Raw genomic sequence first — 20,492 nt, forward strand, 5'->3', positions numbered from 1 at the left:
TATTTAATTAGATTCAATAGCTTAGTTTAATGATTATATTTTATTTTTAAATATAATTATAGAAAAGGATTAATTTTTGAGTTTACATTTTAAAATTTTGTAAAATAAGAAGTAATATATTTTAAAACTATAAAATTAATAATAAAATATACTATTAAAAATTACTATGAATGTGCCTTAAACTAATTATTTAAATAAATCTTGGAAAAATTTGAAAATTGACTTACTAGATTAAAGTTTAGACAAACAAACATAGTATTGATACCATATCTAAACAAATATAGTGGGAATCAGCATGGTGCATTGGAAGAACTAATACTTAAGCTTCCTGAAAATGCTGCATTAACAGTTGCAGGGGTTTAAATCCATTTTCGAATGGGGTCGAGGATTTGAAACCTGATCGAAGTCGAAATATATAGTTGTCCCAAAACTTATTCGTCTCTACATTGTACAACAACATGTAGCCGTAATGAAATGTTAGGCAAGACCTGCCATGAGCAGCAACAAGGCAGATAATAGGATTACTGGACTCAACTGGTTTGCATGTGAAGGTGGTGAAGTAGTAGGACTCGGACTTGCGACTGCGGTAACATTTTCCTTGGAGCAAGTGTAATTGCATTGACTCGGAGCGGCAACTCTATAAACCCCACTGCTGGTTAGCAAGTAGATATCTTTGCTATTGTCCTGACCGAATGAGTAAATGTAACCCAATGCTGCAAGAGTGCTTGCTGGCACGGTGCTGCATTCTAGAGGGGAGTCTCTTGCACAACCAAAAGGAATAGTGTTAGTTGAGAAGTTGCCACTGTTTTCAGGGTCTTCGGTTGCTGCCCATATTGCACCGGCATACAAATCTGCGTACAAGTACCTGAAAAACCAGCAAATATTAGCAGGAACTAGCAGTGATAATGAAGAGTTGGTTCGGCTCAGCTGCCTTAGAAAGAACGAAAGAAACAGCAGGTTCTATTTCTTGTTGCTGAAAGAACGAAGGTTACATACCTTCCATACATACAAGGATCGGTGTTGGACCGGTAAAAATAACCTCCTATGATCGAGGCTGATCCGACTTTCTTGTTTACTTCAGAGTGATTGTATCCCATAACTGGCAGAATGGGGCTTATGGAATTCACTTGTGTATTCCCTCCAGGTGATGATGTAGGATCGAAAGGATAGAGGCCCTCGTAAACACGCCAACCATAATTTCCGCCCTTGCTGATAATGTCAACCTCTTCGTACAAATTCTGTAGGGTTATAAACTTACAACAATCAATTCAGAATTTGGTCATACCATTACACATACAACTTAGACATTGGTAAGGGAGTAAATTTTAAGCCAAATGCACTATTTTGTTTCACTGATGATAACATGTTAGATTAGTTGCCTGTTTATATATAGTTTTCAGAGGAAGAAAGCTGAACCTCGCCAACATCCGCGCACATAAAATAGGAAGGCCTTTCTGAATCGAAACTGCAGCGCCAAGGATTTCTTAATCCGAAAGCCCATATTTCAGGCAGCAAGTCTTCATCTTCGCTAAATGGATTGTCTTTGGGGATAGAATAGTTTCCCCATAGGCCGAGTCTATTAATCTCAGCAGTACCTGGAACAACATATTGAGTGTCAGTTGAAATGAACATCAAGCACCGGAATTATTCAAGTTTAACAATGCTGATCCATAACAGAACTAACTATTTGATTAACATGAAGGCAATATAAACAAGATTTTCGAAACTTTTTAATCACTTGAATTGCAGGTATAAACAACTCGAAATTGGTACGCACTTGGTATAGTATCTACATCAAGCCTCATGATTTTTCCAAGTATTGATTTTTTGTTTTGAGAGAAATTGTACGGATCACCACCACCGCCACCATCCCCCATCATGAAGTATAGATACCCATCTGTCGGTCCAAAAAGAATCTGCCCACCATGTTGAGAAGTAAAAGGAAGTCCCATAGTGAATATCCTTCTCACTTCTGATGGCCTAGCATTTTCTGCCTGAAAAAGGATTTCATTCAATTAGAATATTGGATCCAAGAAGAAGTTTTAAGTGCGTAAGTATGCATACCGAGGACGGCTGCGATGCGGTACCATTGGCAGTATATTCTGCAATAACACTTTGATACTGACATGGCTGGTCACCATTGTCCAAACGTAGTTTCGAGGGATCACAGTTCACATCAGAGTTACACGAACATCTTCCTGAACATCCTGGTGACTTACCCTTGTCACAATTGAATGAGGCAAAGAATCGGCCATTTTCCGCAAAATTTGGATGAAATGCAATTCCCATCATCCCGAATGTAGTATCGAAATGAACTTGATCAGTAAGATCAACAAAGGGGTTGGATTCATCGAGCTCCAACGTTCCTCTGGATCCCACTTCGGGAATAGTCGCCAACCAAATCTTACCTTGTTGATTGGAGAAAAATGCACGGTTTGATCCATCAGGGTGAGCAACCATATCCAAGTAATTTCCCTCCCCGATTTTCTCGAGGCATAAGCCATGCAGAGCACTAGGAGTTCCAGTCTCATTTAGTGTAACAGGTTCACCATCATAGCAAATTGATCCAGCAGTAGATGCTCCACCAAAGGCATCACAGAAATCAGTTTTTGACTGCCAAAGTTCAGTCAACTTGGTGAAATTCGAATTCACGGGTGCTCCGGCTTGCCCTTGCAATGAAGGTGCAAATGGTGAATTCAGTATTAGTACATTCTGACATGTATCCCATACTTGAGAACAGAAATCATTTGTTGCTTGGTTAGACTGAGACGAGTTCGTTGAAACAGTAGAGTTGCAGAGAAGAGGCACCGGTCGTGGAACTGAATCACTAGTGAATAACTTTGCGGAAAACGGATCACATCTCTGAAAATCATAGTTAAAATATGTAAACTCAGTAATTGAAATAACTATTGAGGCAACTGGATCCCTTTATGAAGGTATAAACACCTATGTTACATTTGTCATTTAGGGAAAATGACGAACACAAGCAGTGCATCCAAATTCAACAGGAAAATAGCAACATGAAAACCATCATGAGGGATCAAATCCAGTAATGCAATAACTGAGTACTTACAGCACAGAGGACTGATTGCAGAAGTGAAGCACAGCTTGGATCAGAGATATTCATTGCTTGGAATTGCTTCTGCAATTTTGAATCATCAGTGGAATTGCAGCAGCTGCTTCCATTATAGGAACAAAATTCCAGCTTGGTGCTTACGGTCAGAGGTGCCCCTAAACCCCAGAAAAGATTTTAAAAGATGGGATTTCAGGCAGATATTTAGAGGAAATGTCAAAAATAAACAAACAATGGTTAAACATTTCACGAAAACTGAAACCAAAAAATAATCACTTACTGGAATCTGTGCATAAAGGAAGAGAAAAGGAAGGATAAGGAAGCAACAACAAGTTGAAGACTATGAAGATTACTGCAAAAACACCTTCCATTACATCAAATTGTTCAGTGAATTGCAGATAATTCACTTGACCCACAACTTATAGCATCTTTAGAGAAAATATTATCATATTTTGACTTGAGGTTGACCAACAAATGGTAATCAATTTCTTAAGCTTTTTCAACATATCCTTCCCACTCCCACCAATCTTCTTTGACTTCTGATTCTACATGAATTGGAAAAACCCCATTTCTCAAAATCAGCTTTTGACATTTTCTTTTTGAAACACCATGAGTATTAATTCTTCATCACTAACTTCCAATCAGAGATGGAGACATCAATGTGCAATGTTGACTTGGAACTTTTAAGACCCTTTTTACTTGCAGATCAAAGAGAGTGGATGAAGTGAGGTGAGCCTTTAAAAAGTAATAAAAGAAAAAGATTCACTTGTGCTTTGTTGTCTGCAAAACTAAGCTTGGAAATTTCGGGTTAGATCTTGTTTGGTTCAATGCGTCTTCTTCCACATTAATTATAGGTTGTTGTTTTTGTCAAATTGTGATTTTGGTCCTTTATTATTCTCAATTTTAAGATTTAATCTTATTTTTTAATTCAACTAATTCAAATAATTAACATCACATTGAATTTTTAAAAAAGAAAAAAACACTAAAAGGAAAATTCACGTCGATGTGATAATTTAAAATGAATGTTTTAAGAACAAATACACATTGTAATCTAAATACTTAGAGATGGTAACTATTAAGACTAAACTAACAACAAAATAAGAGCAGACGATGAAATTATGCAAAATTCAAATCTGTGGACTAAATCTTAAATTTGATCATAATAGAAGGACCAAAATTAGATTTTGACAATTTTTAATAGTTAATTTGTAAGAAACCCCAACACTAGGAAAGGAAATGTTATATGATTGAAAAAGTTGCAAAAGTGCATTCATGCTCATTGTTATCTTATCTATCTTCCATAATGGTTAAAAATATATAAAGAAAGAGAGAAGCTAACGACAGGGATGACATCAATGCTAGGTCAAACATACACAGATATCACCACAGAATTAAGACAAGTTTGTATCTAAATATCAAGCTTCTCCTAACTAGATTCATACTTCAATTACTTCAATCTAGGTTATTAAAAATTATAAAAGAAAAATAAAGAAAACTAATTTAATAACTTTTTAAAACCCAATTTAACCTTTCTTTTCAGATCAATACTTCGCCCCGCTCTTAATTTGATTGATCAATCTAGGGATGATCATGGAGCAAGACAAGAGCGAATGTTGCCAAATTTACTACCATTTCACAGTTCACGTGCTCTACCTCATCTCCCATTACAATCCACTATAGATGTGTGGTTTTAAAAACTACTATCATCTCCATAAATGTTGGACCCGCTCCACATTGCACCGTTTCAATTTAATTTTCGCTAATTGGATCAATGATAGAACTGGTCAGGTTGCTAGTTTGCAAGTCTGTCCAGTCCAATTAAAAAATTATTAAAATTTTAAAAAATGAAAATTAAATAAAAATCTAGCTCAACCAATTCTTTGCTCGATTCAATTAGTATATACTGATTCTCTCTAGATTTTTTTTTGTTCAATTGAATTTTACAAATTATTAATATTAATTGCTTACAAATATTTAAATTTTCATTTCATATATTAAAATATTAATAGTGAGTTAGAATATTTTTTTATATTCATACTAAAATATCATAATATTAATGAATTTGAACACTATTTAAATGCATATTTTACTTCAAACCATCATGTTTAAGATAAATATTTTATTTCTCAAAAATATTTTTTAATAAAATTTTAAAAATATTTTTGACAATAATATTAAATACTTAAATTTTAAATCAAATTTTTTTTAAAAGCAATTTTTCAAAATTACCTTAAGGGCACGTTTGGTTCGCTGTAATGGAATAGAGGTGTAATGGAATAAAGGCGTAATAGTAATTCAATTGTTTGGTTGAATGGAATGGAATAGAGCTGTAATAGTTGAATGGAATGATGTTGTAATAGCATAAGGAAAAAAATTAAAATGACTAGAATACCCTTAGCGTAATTTTTTTGGTAGATGATTATTATTATTCTTATTAAATTTTAATAAGATTATTAATATAAATAATAAATAATTTAATCATATTTTAACATATTTATTATTAAATATAATTTAATAAAATTCTTAATATAATTATTCTTATATTAATTTACTAAAATCATAATATATAATAATATAAAATAATATATAATCTCATTTATTATTTTTAAACCGCAATACATATTTAATGTGCTAAAATATCATTAGTGAATCAAATAATTTAATTATTCTACAAAAAATGTTAGGAGTAATAAATAACTTGAAAATTATATTTTGCATAAATATAATATTCAAATATTAACAAACATACCCTAAATCAAATTTCATGTATAATTTTAAAATTTACCCAAAGATTTAGTGTACTTCTTGACTGAACTTGACAATTAAGTTTATTTTAGTACTTGTATATTTTTGTCCACTTTAATAATTGAACTTGACAATTAGGTATATTTTAATCTTTGAACTTGAAATATATAAAACTTTATTGACATAACACTTTAAGATTGTCTCGCATCATTAAATTTGGACGGAATATAAATTCATAGTCAAAATAGACCTACTTGTAAAGTTAGATACTAAAGTAGACCCCAACAACATATAAGTATCAAAACGAAACTAGCTCACAAAGCGAAACTTTGTATGAAAGAAGATAAACAAATTGTGCTACTTGAAGGGAACAACACTGGCAGTACTGGAAAAACATTCCGTGGTTGAGGACATAAAATCTCTTAAGCACTGCGTCCAAGTTATGAGCTACTCACAGCAACATAGTTCGCTGGGCTATTACAGCCTCCAACTTTAGGCTTATATTTAGTTTCCCTTAAGTCTACTTGCAATGATATTATTTCTTTATAAAACTTGCTTGATCAGGTAACAAAAAATAAAATAAATATATTAATATTTCAAAAACAGTGAAACAAATAGCCCAACCGAGCATGAATAAGCAAACAAAAAATTCAAACTTCGACCCGACCAACCCTATGGACACATTTGAACACCTGTCCCTATTTAGCATTCCTGGTACAAACGTGCTTTGTGCTTTGTCAATACAATGTGGCATTATTATTTTAATTCTATGAATAATAGCATTAGTAACGATTTTAAGCAATACATTACATAGACTTATCCGCCTAAAATGCATAATGTTAATAGGATTAGACAGCTTAGGAATAAGAACTGTATTGATGTGATTAATTTTCAACAAAGATTCATTATTATTCAAAATATCCAGACAGTACTTATTGACATCCTTACTAATTATATGCCAAAACTGTTGATAAAACAATGCTGGCATTCCATCGTCTCTCGATGCCTTTGTAGGATGCATACTTTGAATTGCTGCCTCAATCTCTTCCTTTGTAAACCTCGATTTCAAATAGTCATTCATGCCATTAGTAACATGAATCGAAATTCTCGAGAAAGGCCTACGATTATCACTTCTGCCAACGGATGTAAACAAATCTGTAAAATATTGGCACGCAATTTGCTCAATCTCATTAATCCCCACTCGCTCCTGTTTATCCTCGTCCTCCAAATGACTAATATTCTTACTCTTTTTATGTTGAGTAGCCATTCGATGAAAAAATCACGTGTTTCGGTCCCTATTTAGCAACCAGTTAGCTTTCACTCGTTGTTCCCAATACCTCTCCCATTTGTGAATCTCCAAGTTTAATTGCAACTTCATAATGATTAACTCCTTTAGTGTCTCGTCATTCAGGGGGTGTTATTTAAAACCTCTAGTCAAAATTTTACCCATTCCGTATTCATATGCGAAGACTTCCAAATCTCCCTAGCCTATCTCATTAAACCCCTCCCTATTGATCGAAGCCTGTCAGGAATTGATCCCTTTGTATTGACCCAAAGCCGACCAACTTCATCTTCACATGACTCTTCAAGGATCCAAGTTGCCTCAAACTAAAAATTACAATACTTATGTTCTTGCCTTTCCATCCAACCACAAGTACTAAGTAAAAGAGGACAATGATCAGATACTGAATGACCGCAATGCTTAAGGCTATATGTAACATCTCGATTTTGGGCCTAGTCGGAACAGTGGTTTCGGGACCACAAATTCGATGAGGAAAAAATTATTTTTACTATATTTTTATGGCCTAAAATTTCACGGAATGATTTCATGAAAATTTCGTTCAAAAATTTCAACATTTGGGTACTCAATTTAGTCAAAATGACTAAATTGTAAAAAGTACAAAAGTTGAGTTCTACATGTTAGACATGACCAATTGTTATGAAATTTTAAATTGGAGGTCTTTATATGGTAATTAGACCATTGGTTAAGTTATGGACAAAAATGGACATGAGATAAGTGAAATAGAAAAATTTTAAGTTAGGGGCATTTTGGTAATGTGGTAATTAAAATGAATTAAAAGGGAAAAAGATGGCAAATTGTGCTCATCTTCTTCATTTGGCCAAAATTAGCAAGGGGGAAGCCATAGTTAGGGTTTTTAAGCTTCCAAGCTCCATAATCAAGAAGAACGAAATTCGGGGTTAGACCAAGGAAAGAAAAATGTTGAAGACTAAGTTGATAGATTTGGTCATATTTTGTACTGAGGTAAGTTTACGGTAAATAAATGCAATATTTCAATAATTATTATTAATGCTGCTATTTTCTAGCAATTATGTATTTATTTTATGCAATTATTTAATGTTGACTCAAGTATGAGACGATAAAGAATTAGTATTAAAAAGTCCCGTTGAAACATTAGGAATGTATCGGATACAAATGTCATGACATTTGGGTAAAGAGATCCCATGTAAGACCATGTCTGGGACATGGCATTGGCATCATTGAGATTATGAGAGGTCCCATATAAGACTATGTCTGGGACATGGCGTTGGCACCGAGATGAGAGGTCCCCCGTAAGACCATGTTTGGGACATGGCATAGGCACCGATATGAGAACTCTCATGTAAGACCATATCTAGGATATGGCATTGGTAGTACAAGAAACATCCCATGTAAGACCATGTCTGGGACATGACTTTGGCATGTTATTATTAGAAAAGAGACCCAAGTATCCTTATTATTCCAATGTGGCTCAACAGGCTAGTAAACAAATTATGTTCCATGAAAGTTCAGGTAAAAGCATAAATAGAAAATTTAGGTGAGTTATAAGAGTTAAGAACATATTATGTTATCAATTGAGAACCAATATTTCAGCAAGAGAAGAGTAAATTATAATCATGAGTTATCTAAGTGAACAAGTAAGTGAACGAGTAAGAGATTAAGTAAAGAGGAAATTAGAGATCATGACACTTGAGTATATTTATTTGTGTTAAATGTTGTTATTTATTTGCTTGTAAACTTACTAAGCTTTATACTTACTTCTTTTATTTTCCTTCTTTTATAGTATTGCAAAGCTAATTCGGGGATCTTAAAGACGTCAGAGAGCGCTCACACTATCAACAACAACAACTCGATATTTTATGATGATCAATATTTGAGCTATGGCATGTATAGGGACTTAGTCATTTTGAATGTATGTCCTTATGATATTGCTAAAGGATGATGTGTAAATATGTGATAATGTTTAGCTATTAAAATGGCTAAGTAAGAATATGTTTGGTATTATGAATGCCTAGGTGATAGCTTATACCTAGAAATTATGAAAGAGTAAAAAATTTGCAATGAAATAGTTTTGGAACAGCAGCAGTGATGTGACTTTGAAAAATCACCAAGGATAGTATAAAATGAATTGAGAGTGAATGATATACAGAATTAAATCTTATCGAGTCTATTTTCATAAAAAAATAACGATGTGGGTAAAGGAATTTTATATTCTGAGATATTTGAATTTTGGTTAGACAGGGTCAGAATGGTTTTTGGAGTCCCTTATTCTGACTTTAGAAAATCATTAAAATTGTAAAAAAATAATTATGAGTTATAATTTATATGTCTAGATTCCTTAGTGAGTCTATTTTCCGTGGAAACAAGTGAGAACACCATATGAAAATCATACGATGATAAAATTGATTTTTAGTGAATAAAGATCAGAACCGTCAGGCAATGAAACAAAGGAAACTTTAATGAATAAATTGTACTAATTGGCTAAACCAAAAATTCTGAAAATTTTATGATAAGATAATATATGAGTCTAGTTTCAGGGAAAATTTACGGATCTAAATTTTGAGTTTCGTAACTCAAATTATAGTTAAATTAGTGACTGTCGCGCAGGTGCACAACATTATGGTGAACAGTGAAATAAATTTTAAAAGCAAATTTTTAAACCCCGAACTAATAAGTTAAGTCAAGTAACACCCCATGCTCTACTCTAAAAATGGTCTCGGGTAAGGGGTGTTACACTATAACTCGGGAATAAGTCCTCCCATCCCGGAGTTAACACCCTTCTATCTAGCCTTTCTCGAATATTGTTATGAGACAATCTCTCACGTTCCCATGTAAACCATTGACCCTCATAACCCACATCTAGCAAATCACAATCATCAAGAGCCGACTGAAAAGCTTCCATAAACTGTTCATCCCCCAACCTTTCCCCTTTATTTTCATAGAAATACATAATCTCGTTGAAATCTCCCACAACCAATCACGATTCATCGCTTCCGACTGAGAGATATTTTAATAAATCCCATAAGTAATGCCTCAGATTTTCCACCGGATGCCCATAAAACCAGTAAATTTCCACCTAATATCTTTAATGTCTCCCTTTATATTCACATCAATATGATTCATCGAGAAACTTCTTAAAACCACTTTAAGCCCTTGTTTCCAACCTAAAGATAATCCCTCATTATACCATCACTACTTACATCAATTCCTTCCAACATACCCCAACTCCTTTTAATTTTCTCCATCTTCGAACTATGCAGCTTAGTTTCCATGAAAAAAGCCAAATCGGGATTAGTCTCCCTCAGCACATGCCAAAGGCGACGTCATGCCCGGGGGTTCCCCATTCTCCAGACATTCTAGTATAAGATTTTCATTGCATTCGGCTGCCCTGCCCTGCCCTGCAGAGCCAGCTGATATTTCAAAATCATGAACATAACTGTGTCCATCAGTAGTTTTCCCCAAATCCATTTCACTAAAAACTAAAGAAAATAAAAAAACTACGAGGACACTTCTTCCCTTTCCCAATCTCTATGGGCCAATCTTCCTTTATCGAGTCCCTATTTGGATCAATATTCTCTGATCCACTAATATCATAGTCCAGTTTCCCCCCATATTCAGCCCAAGATTGGTCCCCACTTGATGCAGAAAGTCTGCATTTCAAAACAAGCCCTGTATGTTCGCAAGTTCCCCTTCTTTCCCTTTACCCAGTAATTTCTTGAACTCACAAAACCATGGTCCCTTTCCCTTCTCCCCTAACCAAGAGCTTGTCACCACCGCTGCTCTTTTGGGTATCATTTTAACGGAGAGATCCCACTCAAACTCCAATTCCGTTTTTCCATGGACAATCCTAGCTGGGTAAAATCACTCAAAATGTCTCAATCGACCACAAAGAAAGCAAAACACCGATAGCTTTTCATATTGGAAGCGTGCATAAATGCAACCTTTGTTGCTCAGAATAAGTTTCTTCTTCCTCATCAACAGATTCCTCACATAAATTTGTACTCGAATTCGCATGTAACCCCCCTTATCCTTTATTCAGCGACTTTGTATCGTATTCTAAAAATTGCCCCAAAAAATCCTAAAACTACCTAGCCATTGTTTCTGACATTAATCCTGCCAGAAGGTCATGAACTTGGACCCAAAAATTTGACCAAAACAACGACACAACCATGGGATCTTCCCCTTCCCTTAATCAATGAAAAAACAACAAATGGTTGTTAAACGTCCAAGGGCTCCCTTCCAAAAACCTATCAAGATTAATCTCATAATAAAACCAAAAAAGAAATCATTTTTCTCCTAGATCTGTAATCGTAACACCCTCATGTGGATGTCATAGATTGGCTAATGTGGTGCGCATAGCCTGGAATTGTAAAACATTAGCAGTAAAAAACTTCTCACAACATTCAAATCTACCACACCCTCCGTCGAAACCTCTTCCAAATCTACTTGCCATGCCGCCTCTTCCCTACCAATAAGCGAAAGCGCCGCCAAACTCTCTTCCATCACTCAAACGTCGTTGTCAATGTCGTCCTTTCGTCCTACCCACAATGATAATTGCCACCAAGAGACCTATTTTAATTCAAAAACGTGCTATTAAAAGCAGACTCAAAACGTGCTATTAGAAGTAGACAATATGATATTGTATTTTCAAAATATGCAGTTTAATAAATTTAACTCATATTTTAAACAAGTCTAAGATTAAATTAAATAATTTGGGTTTTCAAGTTTAGACTTAATATTGAAATTACCCCTAAAACTATACATGTTTTCTTATATTGATAATTAAATTTTTTAATCAAAAGTGACACTTAAATTATATATTTTTTCTCGCATTGTTACCTCCATTGATAACATGACCCAACCATGTTGTGACATATGGCAAAAAGCCACATCATCACTACCACATCATTATTTATATTAAATAATACACAAAATAAAAAATTTATTACAAATAAATAAAGATAGAAAGAATTAAAATAAATTTATGATTTTTTTATAATGTATTTATAATTAAAAAATATAATATATATATATATATATATAAGGCAACCAATCATTTATTTATTTTTAATTTTTAAAACTTTTTCCTTCTTCATCTTCTTTTGTTTTTCATAAATCCATTGTCTCTTCAACTTCAATAACTAATCTGGTCAAACATGTCTTCCACATCAACTTCAATAACTAATCTTTGCGGCTGCTGGTTCGTGCCCAAGCTGTTCGCAAGGGAGACGTATTTATAAATGACTAGGCTAGTAGTCAAAGCTCAACCTAAATCGAAACTACATCGGTCAATTCTGATGAAGTAAAGGTCACTGGAGTAGGGTTGGCGATGGAGTTTGGGAGAAGAAGATAGAAAGGAGAGAAGGTGAAAAATCTAAAATGAAAGAAAATAAAAAATTCCTTAGCAACATTTTGGCGAGCACCACAGTGACAATGTTGGAGAGAGTCATTTGATTTCTTAAACCAAATAAATATCAAAGTAAATACAACTTAACATTGATTCGATATTGCGGGTAATGGGTCACTAATTTGGACCTTTTTAAAAAATTTATATAAAATGTAATATATTAAAAATTAAAAAAATTTTGGACATTCAGAGATGAAACATTTATGGTAAAAATTTGCAAGCACTAAACATTTAATTAGTTTATTTTAGTTTGAATTTATTTTTTCTCACATGTTGAACTCTTTCTAACCTTAGATTCTGGACGGCTACATTCTCAAACAACCGAAGCCGGGCTTGATTCTATCGTTCTCACAAATAGCACCATCAAGCTGATTAAACATTACCAGACAACAACATTAACTTGAGAAATTGTTTCAGAAAGAGAGCTAAGGATCCACCTTAACAAAATTTGATCAGGACACATCTAGGGTTTGGAATATTGTCAAGGTCTTTAGAGGGAGGCTTGGAAATATGGAATAAAAGAGTGGGAGTGAAGGCATTGTTGTGTTGGAGTATGGCAGTCAAGGCCTTGGTAATCAGGAAAAATCAATACAAAATCATTTTGCTATTTGCCACTTATTTATTAAAACATCAATTTGCTTAACATAACAAACTATATTTTGGTGAAACAAATATGGTCTTCAGTTGGTTCAAATTTCTTCAACTCTAACCGAATCATGAGGCAATTCATAAGCATCTCTAGGCCTTGATTTCTTCACTCCCGAAGCCATGAACCATACTTTATCAGATTTACAACTCTCCACGCACACTTCCGTCACTTTAACCCACACCACCACCTTCGTTTTCATCCCTTCCATCCCGCTCAACTTCCCCTTCGATAACGTGCCTTTCACCCGCCTTCCGTATCTCACCGCCGATCCGTCCTTGAACCTCACTTCGCATGCCGCCGGCATATACACGCTCAGCTTTGATTTCGATTCGTCCATCTCGTAACATGTTATGTTTCTCGGAAAAAGTCCCGGCGGAAGGTTGTGTTCTCGGAGGACATCCGCCAAAGGCTTTACATGTTTACCTGTTAAACAAAATGAAGGTTAGAAATGAATGCTGCAGCCATTTTCAAACATTTTTGAATCGCAGAAACTTAAATTTGAAAATTATCATCTTAAACTTGGATCAATCATTAAATTGAAATCATTCATATATATATATATATATATAAGAAGAACAATTAAAGCCCCTTTACCTTTGAGCTTATTGAGTATCCATTTGGCCTTCTCTTCAACGGTGTTTGAGACGGCCTGGAAATCAAAGAAAATAAAATTGAAAAACTGGATATGCATGGATTTAGTAGATAACGGCAATGAAAGAGGTAGTAAGTTTTAATAGGGGATTACATAGAGTTCTTCCTTGGCTTTCTTGGAAATCCAGAAGCTACCAACTTTGGTCAAAGCTTTTTCCATTTCTTTACTTTGCTTCTTCACACAGAAGTTTCTGATGAAAAAAACCTCTGTTTTTGTTTTTGTTTTTGTTTCTCCAGCAGATAGGAAGGGATTTGGCTGAGCCCAGAGAGATGAAATGAAGAAGAAATGGCAAACTCAAGTAGGCCCTTTCCTTCATTTTTACTCAAATAATTTTGTTTCTAAAATATTTAATTAAATGTTAAAAAAGAGTTAGTCGACTTTATATTTTTTAAATCACAAATAATTATAATTAGAATCAATATCATATAAAAATTAATGAGATTAAAATTGAAATATATTCAAATTTAGACTAAAATAAATATGAACAAAGCTCACGTATGATAATTAAAGTAAATTTTAGAGAAAACCTGATTATGATTTTCACACATGATAAAAATTCAAACCTAAAATATTAAAATTTTCAATTTTTCTATTTCAATCAAGGCTACATTGACATTTGAATATAAATAGTGGGTTAAGAATTTATTTACATGAAAACCAAATGTTTGGTTTTATTGGGGAACAAATTATTTGTTGAAATCATACATTTATTATCGATAGTAATGATTAATCCTCTTATCGCAAGTGCTTTTAAAGAAATCATGGAAGGCGCTCAATAGTGAAACAAATTATTTGAATATAAGAAAATAAGGGTTTATTTAATTGTAAATTTAAGATTTTTATTATTTTAGTAAAAAAATTTAATTTAGTGTAATAGCAACCCATTATATTCTGAAAGAGAATTTAAATGTAAATCATTAAAAAATATTGTTGAGTAAAGTAACCATGAAGAAACAATAAAAATAACTCTATATAAAAATTGAAAATTATAAAATAAAGAACACCAATCAAATATTAACAATATAGTTCTAACTTCCCTTGCCTTTACTTAAAAATATGAATTTTTATAAAATTAGGGAAATATGTGAAATTGAAATTCTTGATAATTATAGTAGTAGATGGGGAAGTTGGTTCATGCTTCAATCTTAATTAAAGCTACAATCAGGGCTAATTATTTTGTAAGACATGGTAGACAAGGACAGCTCACCCCATTAACTTGCAAATTTAAATGAATCTAAAAATAGGTTAAAATATACCATAAGTCCTTACACCTTTTGTAAATTTGAGTTTTAATTTTTGTACTTTTATTTTTAGGAATTTAATCTTTTACTTTTAAATTTAAAAATTCAGGTTCAATCATTAGACTGTTAAAACTATTTGTTAAATTTAGGTTTATTATAATGTTAGTTTTAGTTACATAATTAACAAGTGAATAATTTTAATTCAAAATGTCACTTCAAAAATTTAATAAAAATAAAATTTTAACAATGTTAATAATTATACCTAAATTTTAAAATTTAAAAAGTAAAAGAACTAAATTCTTAAAAATAAAAATGTAAAGATTAAATTCTAAGTTTATAAACACTCATGTCATATTTTAACCTTAAAAATAATATTAAAACCCAAAAGACATGGACAGGTTGTGTCATAATTATAAATTAAATCCGTAAAAAAATAAAAATTTTAATTACTATAAGTACTCTAATAAATAGTACACAGTTGAATAATTATAACTAAAATCTAAAAAGTTATGTTGAAAACTAAAATATATCCGGATGTGGATAGAATAAATTTGAACAAACTCCAAATTAAAATTAAAAATTTTATCACGTGTATACATGTAGAAATTATATATTTAAAAGAAATATTAGTTTCAAAATAACATACAACAAATAATGAAATGTATGGTTTGAAACTAATTAATAATAAAACATGAAATATGTATGACATTAAAATGAAAAAAATAGATTAAAATGTGAGTAAAGATGAAATCTAAACATGTAAATACATCATATTATGAATACTAAATGCATTATAATTGTTTACCATAGTGTTGTCATTAATCTTGTGGCTAGTGTCACGGGGCTAAATCTTTCGTCTCGCAATCCGTGCGGCCTTAGGCGATCCGTTCGCTCCAAACTTGCCTAAGTCAGCCTTTACGCCCAAAAGTGAGGATTCTTTTAGAACTCCTCCAAGGCACCAATTTGTATAGCGGAAGCGATTGTACCAAAAGAAGTTACAAATGAACAACAGAAAGCCAAAGAAAGAATGCACACAAAGTGTTTGAGTGAATGCTCAAGGAGGCTTTCTATTTATAGTTGAGCTCCCCCAAAACCGACGGTCAAGATACATTTACATCGACGGACGAGATTAACTATATCCCTTGATTTTAGGGTTTTATAAGATATGTCATATCAAATCTAATCTAATCTTTATAAGATATGATTCCCTCAATCTTCTAAGATTAATTACCCCAAGTTGTCATATCTTCATTATTGGGCCAACCAGGTTTCAATCTGATAGGCTTCTCCAATAGTTCTTTGAATCGGGCCGATTCTCGTGGGCTAAATGTTCCCCATCTAATCGATAGACCTTCATGGGGCGCATCTTGTGCCATGGTCACGGGCTTTGCACTTTGGCCTGTGACACTAGTATGAAGTTGACTCGTGACACCAACCCTGTAACAGCCCGATTTTGGGTCTAGGTGGAACAGTGGTTCGGGACCACAAATCCGACGAGGAAATTTTATTTTAAAATTATGACATGGGTTGCATTATGATAAGAAGGTTGCATGAAAATATTGATATGAAAATTTTATCGAATTAGTGATTAATTAAGGAAATGACCTATTTGTATAAAATGTAGAATTTGAATTCTAGAAGCTAGAAGGGTTAACTAGCTATGAAATTGTAATATCCCGAAAATTTCTATAGTAAGAAAGTAAGATAATATCCCGATATGGTAAATTAAGGAAATAAAGTGATAAAAAGAGTAATTGAGTTATGTCAACATTGGAAAGTATATTATGACATATTAATTAGGAAAGGATTAAATTGCAAAAGTGAGAAAAGTTTTGTTGCCTAAGAGTAAATACTCAAAAATTAAGGGGCTAAAGTATAAATATGAAAAAGTTGAAGGACCAATGGTGTAAATATTTTAAGGGTGGAATGATCTAGAAACTAAGGAAAATGGATAGATTAGGACCAAATTGAAAAAGGTGAAGAATTTTGAGGGACTAAATTGCAATTTTACCAAATTAAGTGATGACTCAAGGATGGAATTTTAAAAGATCGTAAAGGGCAAAATGGTCAATTAGAAGAGAGAGAAATCTAGAAGATAATGATGATGTTGGAGATATTTTATATTAATTAAATAAATATTAGTTTATTAGTATTTTAATTTAATTTTTAAATGATATTTTATTATTTTAGTATTATTCTATTTAGTATATATATATATGGAAGGAAAGATGAAGAATCATCATCTTCCCCATGCATTCCAACGTATGAAGAGAAGAAAAAGAAAGAAACTTTCTTTTCTTTACAATTTGGTCCTTCCACCAAAAATCTACCATTTCCACCTAGAAATCAAAAGAATTTCTATAGCCATCAAGAGAGAAAGATAACAAGGTGACTATGGGGAGATAGAATATCAAGTTAGATTCAAGAAATAGAAGCTGGAGGAGAGAGAAAATCAAGTTAAAGATTGAAATCAATTGAGCAAGGTAAGAACATCAAGATTTCAAAATATTTTTGAGTTTGATATTATTGAAAAGGTATGAAATTGATGTTAATGTAGAGTTTTATTATATAAGGTTTTATGTTCTTGGTATGTTAGTGAAGAGAAAATAAGAGAAAGTGATGAGAAATAGTGTAGAGAAAGAAAATAAGAGTGTTATAAACTTAGTAATCAATATTTTGCACTAAAACAGTTTGGACAGCAGCAGAAGGTCAACTTTGAAAAATCACCAAAAATTGTGGGAATTGAATTAGAATATGAATAAAGTATGAAATTAAATCTTATTGAGTCTAGTTTCTCATAGAAGAAACGGTGTAAGCAATAGAATTGTAAATCATGAGATATAATAGGTTTTGTGAGTTAAGGTCAGAATGATTTTGGGTTCCCCTGTACTGAATTTGGAAAATCATCAAAAATTGGAGAAAAATAATTAGAGGCTTAAATTTATATTTTTAAATCCTTGATGAGTCTATTTTCAATAGAAACAAACGGTAACATCATTCGAATTCTGTACAAAGAGATAATTAATTGTTAGTGAAGAAGGGTCGGAACTGTCAGACAGCAGAACAGGGATGACTTTAAAGAATAAACTGTATTTATTCGCTAAACCAAAAATTATGAAAATTTTATGGAAATAAGATATGTGCGTCTAGTTTCAGGGAAAATTAACGGATCTTAATTTGGATTTCTGTAGCTCAAGATATAAATGATTTAGTGACTATGACTCAAATGGACAGCTTTGAATAAATTTACAAGAAAATAGTGAAATTATAGATAATGTTATTTATAGCATGTTATGTAAATTAAGGATGTGGAATGGAGAGGAGGAGGAGGAAAATAAATGTATGAATATTATGTTAGCATGGATTTGCATTTCAAATGGTTAATTTGCATGATTTGGGCTTAAGGACTAAATTGAACAAATGTCAAACTTTAAGGGTAAATTTGTAAAAATGTCAAAGTGACCAAATTGTTCATGAATTATTTTATTATTTAAATTAGTAAATTGAATGAAATATTAATTTAGATCAAGATTGGGTGGAAATTGAGAAAATAGAAAATTACCAAAATATCCCTAAATTTTGGTATTTCTACAATTTAGCTCGTAAGTTCGTATGAACTATATTTTGTATAATTTTAATTGGAGAGAATGATATTTGGTAATGAATATTATATAGATATGTGATTTATTATTGTAATTGAATTATTATTGGTAATATGACAATTATTAGATGTATTGAAATGACTATCGGAATCTCGATTGTGTTGGTAGGAAATGTTGCATTATTTATATTGTGAAGAACTATAAAAGCATGTTAATAATTTGAAAGTTTTTAATAATTAATGAAATTTTATTACTCGATTTAATATGTTTACAAGTGTATGTTTCAGTAATGCCTCGTACCCTAATCCAGCGTCGAATACGGGTAAGGGGTGTTACAAACCCAATATTATCAATATATACAATTGATTGAGGTAATAAAGTATGAATAATACAATTGAAATGTGAATATTATATTAAAAAATTAAACATATCAAATTAAAATCTTGTTCCAACATAACTAGTTTCATGTTATAGTACATAAAATTGAAATTATGTATATTTGAAAACTTTTTAAAGAAAAAGAAAATAGATACTTTTGTATGATAAACATGAATTGGTAATTTACTTGTTTATGTTCTTAAAATTATTATGTTGAATTTTTCCTTTTTTATATATTCTTAAATTTAATTTTTTTAAAAATTATGATTTTTTATTCTTTTGCAAATATTTTGATTTTAAAAATTATTTTGAATTATTTAGTTGAAAGAGATCAATTTGATCATTTTTAAAAAATTTATAGAGACTAAAGTGGTATTTATACCAATATGTTATTTGAGTTATTCAAATTATAAAAATTCAACTCAACTCGAAAAACTGATTTACTTATTCGAGTTTACTCGAAAAACTGAATAACTCGAATAACTCGATTCAATTAACTTAAAATTTGAAAAAAAATCAGTTTTTTCGAGTCGAATCAAGTTTTACTCACCCTTAGTAAAGTTAACATTTTATGATCTAAATAGTACAAGTTCAAATTCCACCATATGTAAAATTTTATTGACTTTTTTTTTAAAATAAAAAGATTAAAGTATCATCGAATAATATAACTTATTTTAATTACGAAAGAGCATTTTCGTAATTTCTCTAATTGATTTGTTGCCCTATTGATTCATGACACTAACTCAGGCAAGAGTTTAAATAATAAGTATAGATACAATTGATGAAGGTAATAAATATGCACAATAGAATTAAAATGAAATATCATACTAAAAATAAAATTTTGGTTAAGTGGTAAAGTTAATATTTTATTGATATAAATAGCATAGGTTTAAATTCCATCACATGGATTTTTATTGGCTTTTAAAAAATAAAAAAGAGATTAAATTACTCTCAAATAATATAATTTATTTTAATTACGAAAGGATATTTTCGTAATTTCTCTAACCGAGTTGGTGCTCGATTGACTTGTGACACTAACTCAATCAGGGTCTTAAATAATAATATAGATAAATAGGAGTACTTTAAGTGAAAAATAGATAGTTCTCCTTTGGTCTAATTGTGAATTTCATCCCTCTATTTTACTACAATTGAAAAGTTAATTTCTTTACTATAATTTGTGGTCATCATATTTTATGAAAATTAAGAAATTAGTCAATTTATTGGTAAACACATGAAAGATGTCATAAAACTCGAGAAAGATTCTTCTCATCAAGGAATAAAAACTAAAGAAATCTTATTTCTAGATTGAACTCTTATCACCACTGAACCTACAAACATTCATTACTTTAATCACCACACTAAGGGCACGTTTGGTTCGCTGTATTGGATTAGAGGTGTAATGGAATAGAGGTGTAATAGCAAATCAACTGTTTGGTTGAATGTAATGGAATAGAGGCGTAATAGTA

The 20,492-nt window shown here is 31.8% G+C and overlaps 2 protein-coding genes across 2 annotated transcripts; both read right to left on the bottom strand.

Annotated features, from left to right (window-relative positions):
* Positions 1–210: 210 nt before the first annotated feature.
* On the bottom strand, positions 211–3,880 carry LOC105788433 (HIPL1 protein-like). Its single transcript, XM_052627275.1, has 7 exons — positions 3,354–3,880; positions 3,074–3,231; positions 2,065–2,862; positions 1,778–1,994; positions 1,417–1,595; positions 997–1,238; positions 211–865 (listed from the first exon to the last, which is right to left on the bottom strand). The coding sequence occupies exons 1-7, from the start codon at positions 3,442–3,444 to the stop codon at positions 478–480; spliced, it is 2,073 nt and encodes a 690-aa protein (XP_052483235.1). The 5' UTR covers positions 3,445–3,880; the 3' UTR covers positions 211–477.
* Positions 3,881–13,103: 9,223 nt separating this feature from the next.
* Positions 13,104–14,086, bottom strand: LOC105788434 (hypothetical protein). Its single transcript, XM_012615338.2, has 3 exons — positions 13,899–14,086; positions 13,748–13,802; positions 13,104–13,576 (listed from the first exon to the last, which is right to left on the bottom strand). Exons 1-3 carry the CDS (start codon positions 13,962–13,964, stop codon positions 13,194–13,196), a joined length of 504 nt encoding a protein of 167 aa, XP_012470792.1. The 5' UTR covers positions 13,965–14,086; the 3' UTR covers positions 13,104–13,193.
* Between the last annotated feature and the right edge of the window lie 6,406 nt (positions 14,087–20,492).

This window comes from Gossypium raimondii, chromosome 2, assembly GCF_025698545.1.
Source record: "Gossypium raimondii isolate GPD5lz chromosome 2, ASM2569854v1, whole genome shotgun sequence".
Classification (NCBI taxonomy): Eukaryota; Viridiplantae; Streptophyta; class Magnoliopsida; order Malvales; family Malvaceae; genus Gossypium; species Gossypium raimondii.